We start from the raw sequence: 12638 nt of genomic DNA on the forward strand, positions 1-12638 counted from the left end.
CTCCATTCACTACATTATCATACATGAAAAACACTTGAGTTAGGGACATCGTGGACAGAGTGTAGTGCCATTATTATGAAATGGCAGCTTAAAATGAAAAAAATAATAACGCACTTCTGTTTTTGCACTTCCACGTAATTGAGAATCGCACTCATTTCAATGGAGAAAAAAATATTATATAAAGTTCAATATATGCACCAACAACTCAACAATGCACTTTCTCTGGGTGGCTGGAAAACATCTTCCTAAGTCTGCTGAGATCGATAGACCTATGCAAAATTATACAACTGAAATGGTAATGGCGGCAACTTCTGGAATAAGGTCAATTGAGGCATCAGAAAAAATATCTCCAATATATCTGGCCTATATTTGTAGATAGTCAAAAGTTCATTTTGGAGATTTACAGCAACTAAACTTCAGATGGATTATAAAATATGTCAGTCACAACACCAGTGAAAAATTGGTATTGGCTGAAAAAAACATCGGACCATTTGTATTGAAAAGGTTGGCTAATGTATTCTTACCTTTTCGCTGCTGAGCCTGAGGGACTTGACTGACTAGAGAACACATTTATATTCGAATATATATTACCATGACAGTTAGATTAACCATGAAAATGATCTAGCACAAATAAGCAACACTGAACAAAATCATGACAAATTTCCACAATAAAACTCACAATACATAAACTTAACTACATCTGACAAATGCCACCAGACCAGTGTATTCCTTCGTCTATGACTGCACTGCCAATGTTTTTATGCATGTATGTAGCGCTCTATTACTTCAGCGGTGAACCCTGTCAGCAGACATGATCTAATTCACTTTAAGCATCCTCCTGCCTCTCTCCTGCTCCTCTCCCGCAGGCAATAGATACGCTCCAGAGTATACACAAGTACACACCACAACAAGAGAGGATTCATAGGAGACGCTTGAATAAATATATGGGCTACACTGAGCTGCTCTTTCAATTCATTTCTATTCAACATTTTCTATTTTTATATTCGGTCCTGGCTCCCCTCCTCCATCTCCTCAGGATCTCCATTCAGCCATTTTATTACACGGGATGGGACATATGGCTTGTCACAAATCTGCAGCCTCTCCATGGGAAGCACTTGTAAAAGCAGCTGAGAAATCATTGATTCAATCGATATTTGACTGTAGTGGTGAGAAAGAATCAAGTCTTCAATAAACAAGATTGCTAGCCTGGGGCTGTATGCTAATGTAATTTTGGCCCCAACATGAGTCCTTTCATTAAGAATTCATGGGTTTTTTTAGGGGATTTTTGACTGCCTTAAAATGTGGAGTAATATCGTGTTGTTGAGAAGGCAGGCTCAGACAGAGTTAGAACATGTCAACAACGACGGAGGAGATATTAATCTGGTGGTTTTTGAATAAATGGAGCTTCAAATGTACAACTTTACATTACATAATATGCCATCACAAATTTACTGTTGCTGTTAGGGACTAACAACAGCAAGTTACATAGTCATTTATTTGCAATATATGTGTAATACTAACTGTTGCAAGTTCTAATACTACCAAATGAAAAACAAAACAAAAAAACATGCTAACATGAAAGCTTACAAGCAATAACAGAGTGCAAGGGAATCTAACTAGTATAGCAGCATTCAATACACCTTCCAATCAAATAAAGAACCGATTTTTAGCAAAACAAAATAGGACAATCAATAACAGGACAACTATCTTTGTTTATTAAAGTCACCACAACCAAGCCACTGTCGTGAACTGCATCAGATTGTCACGTACCAAATCCTAAACTGTTGAATACTTAATTTGGTGCTGGAGAAAAAACGGTTTTGAAGCTAGTTGGGATATTATTTATTAATGCCAGAGGGTGGAGCTGCATGTAGCCACTAATGTTAAAGTAATTAGTGTTTAATGAGTCAGCTGTGGAGATGCTGTGACAGATGAATGTTTGACAAAAGACAACTGCACTGTGCTGACCCCCACCCCCCTCGTCCCGCTGTAGACCAGCATTTCCACTTAGACTTTACTTCTGCCATTCTCAGCATATTTGAGAGAAGCTCTGTGGAGACGGGACAAGAATATGCTACTCAGAAAAGTTTGTTTTAAACCAATCATCACCCCTTTTTTGCATTCAAACAACACAAAGTTTATCACTTTGGTATTATCAGCAACATGATCTAATTTCTGCTAGCATTTCAGGGGTTTATGAATCAACCCCCTCAAACTTTAAGTGTTTTTCTGCAATCTTTCATTTAGAGAGTTCGCTTATAGCTTGTAGTTATTAAAAGTAGTTATAGTTAGATAAAATAGCTGATATGATAACTATGTCAACCTTTATATTCCATACACCAAAAGCAATATTATCTGTAGAAAAATGCAAAAAATTATAACTTCCATAACTTTATAACAGATATAAAGTAAAAAAGTAATGGGTCCAGCATAGACCTCTTTGCCTGATTTGCAATCTTATATTGACCATGTTTTCTTATGTCAGCTAAATCTGCTACACCTGCTTTGCTCTCACTGCCATCCCCTTTAAATTCGGCCATTCTCTGCATATCTGAGCACTCTCCATGACGACGAGTGGTGCATCACTGGAGCCGTAGTAAAAGGGAAAGGAGGAGGAAAAGGGAGGAGAGAGCCGGGAAAGAGTTCGGGGAGGTCACCATGCAGGGCGGAGGAGACCACCTCCCGGGAGGCAAGGGACGAGAAAAAAAAGCTCTCTGCTGCTTTTGTTAACGGCACAATTGGGAGCGTTTCCTGGGCGACCGGTGCGAACGGGGGAGGGGGGAGGACAAAAGAGAAAGGAGGAGGTGCGGGGGGGTAGCTGTGGTGTTGGAGGATAGTCAGCCGTGTCATTCACTGCTAAGGGACAATTTGAAAAAGCATTGACAGTGGAACATCTCTGTGTTTGGAGTTGGCTGGATAAGTCTGAGGATTCTCTACTCGTACAGCCAATAAACATCGTGTTGGACATTAGATAAACAATGCGGTCTTTTAAACCTAGGGTCACGCTGACTGGGACTTATCAGAGCATATTATGAGTGCGTGTAGTGCCAGGAAACATCTTCACTAGTAAACACACAAAGAGCTAGCTAAAATGCTTTACTTTTTGTAGCTTTACGCACAGTCAGAGAGCTTCATCAGCATTTTAGTGAAACTTACACCACTTCTATTCTTCATAAAGCCTTTCACACAGAGCAGGGTGGAGTATCTGGGTTATTCTGTATAGCAGGGTAATATGACACAGTTTATCAGGACGTGATGTGAACCTGAGATCCAGATTATATGAGAAAATGGACGGGAGTTGACAGGTTAAATACAACAGCGGACTAAACTTTGATGATATCCTCACTACAGCATATTCATGGGTTGCAACTTCCTGTTAAAAGGTGCCATATTGAGGACCATTTAAAAGTAAAAAAAAAACAAAACAAAAAAAACAGCCTCAAATTTGCATCGCTTTGAACTCCATGGATAGTGGATGAGAAACTGAGATTTTTGAGCTATGAGTGAATCCCCCCATATCAACATTTATGTATGACTCATGTTTTATCTCACTTCTATCAAAGTGATTTGTGGCTTGGCTGGGGCTCTATGTAAACGCTTTTATCAAACTGATGCAATAACGATCTGCAGCTTTCTGTCTGCCTCTGCAGCTTGTTCTTCTACACAAATTAGAAAGCCACCAAAATAAAAAAAAAATTTCAAAGCTTTCAGCATTTTCAAATAAACAGTATAAAAATGTCAAAGCTTTCAGCATTTTCAAATAAACATTATAACAGTAGATGCATACTCGGTTAAAAAGAGCCTTGACCTTTTAAGATCTTATATTGCATTAATTCACTTTTGCAGCCATGTGGAATTTTATGGGGTTTTAGAGTGAGTTTGTAGTTGTTTGTAGAAGTAACTGAAATAACTGCAGTTTTTAAGATTTGCCAATTATGACAAATCAAATCATGTTTTCAATTTGAATGAACTTAATCTAGCTGCCCTAGTTTTACAGCCAGGTTTATGTCTTCTATGTTTTGTAATGTCGGGTTTATTCACCATGATGCCACGTGTGATGTGAATATGGCACAGTATCATTGTGGCACAGAAATAGCCAATTCCCAGCCTCAAGGCTCTGTCCCACTTCGATGGCGAGGTCATCTGGCGGTCAGCAAGGATGAGCTACACAACACAAAATCCTGTTTTGAAATTGCTTTCTTTGTTTGTCAGCAGACAGCTAAACAATGACAGATTCTGAGCAGAGAAATCGACTTGAGTTTCAGGCTTGGGGAGGATAGTCCTGTCAGCAGATGAAAAATGGCCATGAGCAGAAGAGCAGCCAGTGATTGGAGAATAACCTCGTAGTGACAATAAAATAGAGTTTATAACGATATCAAGACAAATTGCTCCCACTTTACCCAAAACATTCAATAGGCCATGAAAGCTTGACATGTTAAAGAAACCCCAAAGAACACCACTCCAGGAGGTTTAAGACAAAACTCCGAGACGGCAGGCGCTGGTCCTCGTCCAAGTGCGGTTTCTCCATGGTGTGGGGCATTCATCATCATTATCATGGCCATTCACTCGAGCTAATTCTCTTTCAAATCAACTGTCAATTCTCATTTGGTCGCCTTCAACATCTTAGAAGCTTTAAATTCTCCCATGAAGTGGATCAGAAAACAGCAGCCACACAGAGCCACATTCTTGTTCAGTTGAAACCTTTTCCATGAGTTTTCCAAAACCCGTTGAGCGATTGCAGACGCTAAAAGAGTCTTAATGGTGGAGCCATGACTAATGGAAGTGAACACCATCAAAAACAGTAGAGCACAGACTGTGCACCGGAACCCACACAAGGATGAAACGTCCGGAAACCAACAACAACAAAGCTATGGACCTGTTAAGTATTTTCTGCAATGGAGCTGTAACTTGCAAGTCCACTGCAGAAAACATGGTTTCTCATACAGGTGTGTAATTAATAGAATTTTAATTGAGACTGAGATTTCAGATCATTAGTTTACTCATTGTCAGTGATATGCTTGGGCCATTATAATTGGGGGTCTACAGCCAATGTGGTTGGAGCAGAGTTTATACTTCGGAGGAAGAAATTTGACATACATTTTAGTTAAATGGCAAAATTTGTCAAAATATAATCAAAATGAAAATAGTTTTTGATCCACACGAGGAAAAAAACGGCCAGTCCTAACTTCTCATTTAGAAAATTGGGAACAAAACAGATGCTAAAACATGAATATAAACAAAAAAGGAAACTATCAAAAGTATAACCAAGCGAAAATCAAGCCAAGCCATTTAGGCTAATTAAGTTAACTGCATAAAATACTACCCCACATGCGCTGCACTTCTTTAAAAATTCCCTTAACGATGAGTACTTAATTAGGAGAAGAGAAAAACAACCTTGAACTTAAATTGACCCTAATCTTTTGGGATATTTTGAATTATTAACAGTGGGTACATCAAAGGAGATAACATATTGCAAGCAAATGCCTTGGTAGACCTCCTTTAAGATATACTCCTTCACTGGTCTAAAATGTGCCACCTCTATAGTTAGACCTCTACAAACATGTTATTCTTATTTTTGTTTAGCCGTTAATAGTTAATCTATTAACAACTAAAACAACACTACTACATGAATCATGATTTTAAAACATAAATAAAACCTATATGCAACTGTGGTCAGATAAAATGAACTCTACTGTACATTTCTTATGAAAAATTATGTGAATTCCTGCTCAGGATAACTACAGTGTGAGACATTCCAGGCAAAGCAATAGCATCACCATGGAGACACGCAGGTGGAAGACCCACCAGAAAAGTTACATAGTATATCTTTAAATAAAATTGGGCATTGAATGAGCATAAGAGCATGGTAGTAGTGTGCATCACAGCTGTTATCCTGATCTGGGCAGGGCATATTCAGAGGTTACATAATCCCAGAGTTTCACAACACATGGCCCTCTGCCTCTCCTCTGGTGTCTGTGCGATGGTATAGGTCATCAGCTGGTACTTCTCCGCTGCTGGGCCTGGCTGTGGAGTGAGGCCTGTCACAGTAAAACATTTTGAAGTATGATATATCGCTATAGTAAAATAAACACAGTAAACAATACTACTGAAACTACTTACTACTACTACTATACCTGTGTATGCCCTAAAGCAGCAGAATAGCAGAGAACTTTTTTGTATACTATATTGTAAAAAATGTGGCAGTAAAAATATAAACAAAATAAATAAAAAAAATAAACAAATATCATAATTTAACACTTTAGTAGTTAGTTTTGCATCTATAATTGGTTTTTAGGTTAATTATTCAACTAACCACAGCTCAAGTGTTCATCATAAGGGCTTAATACTGTAAAAAGTAAGAGTGAACTGAAAAGCGACACACAACACATTTTGAGCCTGGAAAAGTATAGTTCTTTCGATCATATATTTAATTAGAAGTCGATGCAGTAATTATCGTGACAGGCCTATGTGGAGTGAGGTCGGAGCCTCGGAGGTGACCAGTGATGGAAGTTATAGTGGAAATTTGACACCGGGCAACAGGATAAACATGGATAAATTTAGATTTCCGAGCAGCAAACAGAGCAGAGGATGCCATTTGGTGAGAGCTGGGTCGATGATTGCTCGAAGTCGGCTTAGGTTAACGAGGTGATACATCTGCTCCGAGATTGAGTTTAAATGTTGGAGATTTGAAAGAGGATAACCCAGCTTTAAATGTCAACTGGAAATCTACATAATCTGAGGAATCCAAACAATAAAACTAAGCCAAACACAAACCCTAATCCAGCAACAGAGAGCAGTAATCGCCTCTTACAGTTTAGCCACTGTCTGGAAGCCTGTTATGTAAAGAGGGCTAAAAAGCTGTGGTGTATAAACTGCAGAGTTTTGACTAGAGAGGGACATTTAACAATATATAATAAAAATGTTGTTTTGTTTTGAAGATGGCTACATTTAAGGATGTCCAAACCTATTTGGTTAACCTTTAATTATGGTTATTCAGGTGGTCACAGTAAGTTATACCAGTTATACTTAAAACAATAATGCTGAGAATTTTATGTGAAAAATAAGTCATTCCATGTCTCATTTATTATTCGTAAAGTTTGAGTTCATAAAGATGGTTGCATACTGCAACAGTGATCTATTATGAATAAAAGTAAATTAAGGATTTTGCTGTTGTTTGGTTGGTGTCAGTTGTCAACTGTAAACTTGTTTCATTTCACAATAATCAGAACACCTTTTTTTTTATTAGAGATCAACAGATATGAGTTTTTTCATAGCTGATATGATACCGATTGTTTAGAATCTAAATCAACCAACGGCCGATAAGCTCGACATTTAGGGCTGATATTTAAGGTAGATTTAGATTATTTTCTACAATTTATCAAACTTGAATTTAGTAGATACTCATCCGCCACAGCCGTTTAACTAGAAACTGGATATAGTAAAGTAGCATTTTGTGCAATGCCCTCTTCACAGAAAAGTGCTCAAAGAAAACGTTATTCTAAGTATATCAAAATTATACCATTATCATTTCACAATTACTGCAATACTACAAGCTCAATCAGAACAGGCACGTTTAAGAACAGCTATTTTAATCATTGTTATCGGGAGAACATCAAGTCAAGATCTGCATTTTTTCCCAACCCATAGCTTAGAGACAACACCACCATTTTAATTATGAACAAAGCTCGAGGCCTTCAGGAACAAATATTAAAACTTAATTTTTTGGCTTGATGTTTTGATAATACTCCCTGTGCCCTGAAGCCAGAAACGTTAAATTAAAGTAGGTTAATGTGTTCAGACTTGTAGTAGTAGTGTTGGTGGGAGGTGATGTTCATGACAAATGGGAGAAAACTACAGATCAAGTTCAAGTAAAAGTAAAAGTATCACATGTCAAGAGGCACATCCATTGTCAAAACAACTGTCCTAAAGCACTTAAGAAGTAGTTGTAACTGTCTGTTTTGGTTACAACAGTTTAGTTCCAGTCAAATACTAAAACTACACACAGATTGTTTGGACAAATAGTCAAAGACCAATTCCCAATCCACAAAGAGCTTCTAACTTGGAAAATGGATACATTGCCATACCCCAAAACACAACTGCTTAACTAGTTACTACCTAGTATGGATGTCAAAAGTACTGAAAATCAGACAGTAATCAATACTAAAACTAGTATCAATATTTAAAAAGTCATATTCACGTAATAGAAATTAACCTTTCCTGAATAGCTTTAAAATGATCCCAAGTTGTATCAGAACAACTATAAGATCACATAAACTTGTGTACGCCCATGGACCACTAGGGAACCTACTTGAGGGATTACACAGATATAAGGCCATATGGGAATATAAAAGGAAGTACTAGGATTTAATGTAGAAAATCACATTCTATTTCCTATAATAAATTGTGTTTTTTATTACTGTTGTGGTATCAGAATCAGTATTTATCCAAGTAGTAGTAGTCCATTATTCAATATTAAAATCAAGACAGATATTTTTGTATTGTAACATCTCTACTACCTGACAACTTCCCCGTTTTAGAAGAATGCTGTTGTTCTGGAGAGGTGCGTGCACTTTCCCCACATACTTCCTGTTTTTTATATATAGATTCCCTTTAAAACGGTGCTTTGTGCCAGGACAGAAATGGAAAAAATGTCTGTTCACTGATCTATCAAAATACATTTGTCTATATAGAAATCTAATTTTGATATACCCAAAAAAATAATAGTATTACGTAGAGAATTCTGACCACCGAAAAAAACAGCTATTCCCCATTTATCTCCATGATATAATCTTAACAACCATCATCGTATATTAATATGCCTTCAGCCCTGGTTAACTGTTAAATGTCCTCCAACCATCAAAATCTGCCATATTATTCATAAAATCACGACAACAACATACAAGTCAAATAGAAAGCCTTCACAAAGTGAGATACAATTTGTGATAGGAGACTGAATGGAGAAGGAACATTAATAAAACATTTCTGACCTTAGCACTTGACAATTAAGTATGCGTCAAGGGCAATGTTCAAGCAGCATACCAAAACAGACAATATGAAAAGATGTATTTTATTAAGAAATACAAAATATATATTACATTAATAGATTTTGATTTCAAGTAAGTGTCTTGAGGTTCAGATACATTCATTTAAAACAATTTGGTTGAGGTAAGTATAGTATTAAATCAATGGTAATGGCTATAAATGTTACATTAACAAGAAGTATTGGGTCAAAGTGTTCATCAGTTGCATGTCTAGAGATCTAGAGATCGACCGATATGGGTTTTTTCATGGCTGATGCCGTTACTGATTGTTACAGAGCAATGGTCAAGCTCTGCCTATTGCCCTTCGGATATTTTTGGGTTGATATTTTGGGCTGATTTATATTATTTTCCAGATATTATGCAATTTAAATTTACTACAAACTCCCCCCAAGCCATTTTAACCATAAACCTTTAAGAGAGTTACATAGTTACGTTTTGTGCAGCTGTCGCTTCATATTGAAGTGTTAATATAAAGCTGTGTGTGTATTTTTTTAGACAGCAGATTGACCAAAACAAAATATCGGCCTATGCTGGAGATTTAAGGCCGACAGCCGATACAAAAAAAGTCCAAATATTGGGCAGATATATCGGCCAACCAATATGTCGCTCTGTCTCTAATGTCAACATTAAAAACCAAAGGGTGCTTTCAAAGACTGTGTTAAACTAAGCCTCGGCAGTTCATTGGAAATCAAAGAGTGAAGGAAGATATAGCAAATTTGTTTAAATAAATTCAAAGCTTATTTAAAAAACCCAACCCAAACAAATACTTTGGCTATGAGGAAATTAGCATTATGTGAGGACAATAACGCAGTGTATAAAAGGCACTGTACCTCCATGGCGAGCGCGGCCGTATGCTGGTCGTAGTGGTTGAGGATATTGGGCATGAAGGTAGCGTTGTAAGGCAGACCCTGGCACATGCGGAGGGTGATTGGTTCACAGGTGAAGAGGCTGTGGCTTCCAGCAGCAGCGTCCATTGGAATGGCCACACAGGCTGCCAGCATGGAGATGGACAGCACCCAAAGGAGACCCATGATGACTGGCCTGTACAGCTAAAGATCTTGGTTTGTTACTGAGAGGAAATATTAAGGAGTGTCCAGTAGTCTCTTCACTTCACACAGAAGCAGTCTGTGTTGAAATGTGAGGTTTAGTGTGGCCATGGTTTAAACTGGCAGCATCCATGGCTTTGTCAGAAAAACTCCATCACACGGGAGAGGCTGCAGATACTCCACCCTGCGCTGACACAGAGCTCAGATCAATGATGAGCGTCTGACAGAGACAATGGCCAGCCCCTGTGGAAAGAACACAGTCTTTATGTCTTATTTAATAACTTACATTGATTAGTTTTGGTGGAATTTGCAGTATTATTTTAGTGAAAAATAAACCTCTGACCAAAACGATTACATTTAGAGATTTCCATATTTGGTAAAAATATTTATTTATTTGTATTGTTTTATAAAACATTAAACAGAATGAATGGAACTAAATGAAACAATTACATCAAATAGATATTGTAGAAAAATAAACCAATTAGAAAAAACATAATTATTTACATTTTTAATCATATTTATTAGGTAATTGAATCTATTTTTGATCAACCACCACATCATTCTTTATTTCCAAAAAAAAAAACAAAAAAAAAAAAAAACAGATTTTTTGACAGTTAGTTCAAGAGGAAGTGTAGCATCTGAATGATTTGAAAGGTAAGTGATATGTATTATTAATATCACACGCTGTAATAAGGATATTGGAAAGTTTCATACAATGTTCACTTATTATTTTACACTGTTACATTCAACCATATGTTCTATAAATGCCATGTGGTTGAAGATAGCGGTCAGTTAAAACAGTAACACCATGTTCATCTCATTTTCCATCACAGCAGCAGGCTACACCCTACGACCAGAGAGCAGCGGATGTCCTTCAATGACAAGCCAAACCCAGCCTTGTATTTTCATATACAATTTGCATACTGCCTTTCTATACACACCTGCATCTATTTCATAATTATAATCAACCGAAACCCGTAATGTTTTGATGTGCAGTGCTAATTTCGCCTTGCTGTTAGCATACCTGTTCCTCGGGCTCCTCCTTACTTCCGAGCAGTCAATTCAATTAAATTCCCAATGAAATAAGCTACTTTTACCTTTACTAAACGCGTATTACGGATGGTTTTCGGGTCCCCTCACTCTTATAAGCTTTTAATGACCAAGCAATGTGTAATTAATGAAACGAGCATCAAGCAGGGCGTCAGAAACAAAAGATGACGGTTGTTCATCCTGACTGATAGTGAGCGTGGCAACCGTAGCCGGGGAAGGAGCGCTGTTGCCGGGCTAAAGAGCGCGGCGAGCCGGTGCAGCGATGGAGGCTCACTAATTAGAATTACCGTGCCATACCCGCGGAGATAAAAACCAGTAGGATAAACATAAGCTTACCTGAATGTTTTAAGAGAAATCCACGTGTAGTATGGAGGTCTCCGCTGCTGTGCGAGTTGATAACAATGAGTGAATGTCCCTCGCCTCCTCCCGCGGATCGGCCGCTCTCCTCCGGACCCCTCCTCCATCTCCTCCCGGCTCTGCTCTGCGTCAAACCGGCGTAACTTTTTACATGACTTCCGGTTAACGCTTTCAAAATATAACGGTAAACAGCAACGGTATAAAGCAAAAATCCAAGAAAAACTGTTGCTGTTGTTGTCCTTGTTAAATTTTAAACGCAAACGATTTAATGTGTAAAAATTGACAGAATAATTTTAGCTCAATTTTGCGTATGTCACAAATGCAACACTGCTCTCTGCATATATGGTAAAAAAAAATATATATATATTTTTATTATTATTTTTTTCATCAGTCATTTGTGAAACTTAACATCGTTTATTGCTTTGTTTGTTGTTGTTGTTGTGTATTTATTGAGACTGATTGTAATTACACCTATATGTCTGGGCCCCTAGTACCTGAGGCTATTAACCCATTCACATAATGCCTCTGTCTGACCTCTGGGCTACACCAGGCTCTTGTATTTGTTGTTTAGGGGCCTCTTAGCTAATTAGGTGTAGATTAACTGATAGTATAGCATTATGTTCTCCATTCAGTCAGTTAAGATGTCTGTTAGTCGTGCCATGGGCTATTGGGTGTTGTAGTAATAGTGTTTCTAGAGCTTCAGAAATCGGAATGCTACTGTTTGATCTATAGCAGTGTTTCTTAAACTCTGGTGGCCATCCGCTGTTTTAGAGAGTGTTTTCAAGTGGTTGTATCACTATTTAGAACAGGGGTCTCAAACTCAAATTATCTGGGGCCGCAGGAGGCAAAGTCTGGGCACGGCTTTGTTAAAATCTTCTCAAACGTCATCGCTGTTTTCAACATACATGAGGAAATATGTTAATTCTTGTGGATTTTATGGACATATGAAGTTATTTGTTAAATCTTTTGTGACGGGAGTACACAGCACGAGTGACATTAAACTTTCATATTGTTCTGCTCCCCCACAAGATATTGTCTCGCGGGCCGCAACTATCCCCCGGGCCGCAAGTTTGAGACTCCTTTAGAACATCCTTAACCATGGTTTAGATTCATTTTAGGTCTGGCTGGTTCAGTCTGATTTATA

At 37.8% G+C, this 12638-nt stretch overlaps 2 protein-coding genes across 2 annotated transcripts in view; one reads left to right on the top strand and one right to left on the bottom strand.

Moving 5' to 3' along the window:
• The window catches only part of fzd3a (frizzled class receptor 3a), a 28133-nt gene extending 16551 nt beyond the window's left edge, over window positions 1-11582 (bottom strand). Inside the window, exons 1-2 of the mRNA XM_033991059.2 lie at window positions 11474-11582; window positions 9872-10330 (exon numbers count right to left, since the gene is read on the bottom strand). Coding sequence (XP_033846950.1) covers window positions 9872-10072 — 201 coding nt within the window. The 5' untranslated portion in view covers window positions 10073-10330; window positions 11474-11582. The remainder of the gene's footprint in view (window positions 1-9871; window positions 10331-11473) is intronic.
• Window positions 1-12638, top strand: part of ints9 (integrator complex subunit 9) — a 205423-nt gene that overhangs the window by 8420 nt on the left and 184365 nt on the right. The gene's annotated exons all lie outside the window — the stretch shown is intronic.

Source organism: Periophthalmus magnuspinnatus, chromosome 24 (assembly GCF_009829125.3).
Source record: "Periophthalmus magnuspinnatus isolate fPerMag1 chromosome 24, fPerMag1.2.pri, whole genome shotgun sequence".
In the NCBI taxonomy this organism is placed as follows: domain Eukaryota; kingdom Metazoa; phylum Chordata; class Actinopteri; order Gobiiformes; family Gobiidae; genus Periophthalmus; species Periophthalmus magnuspinnatus.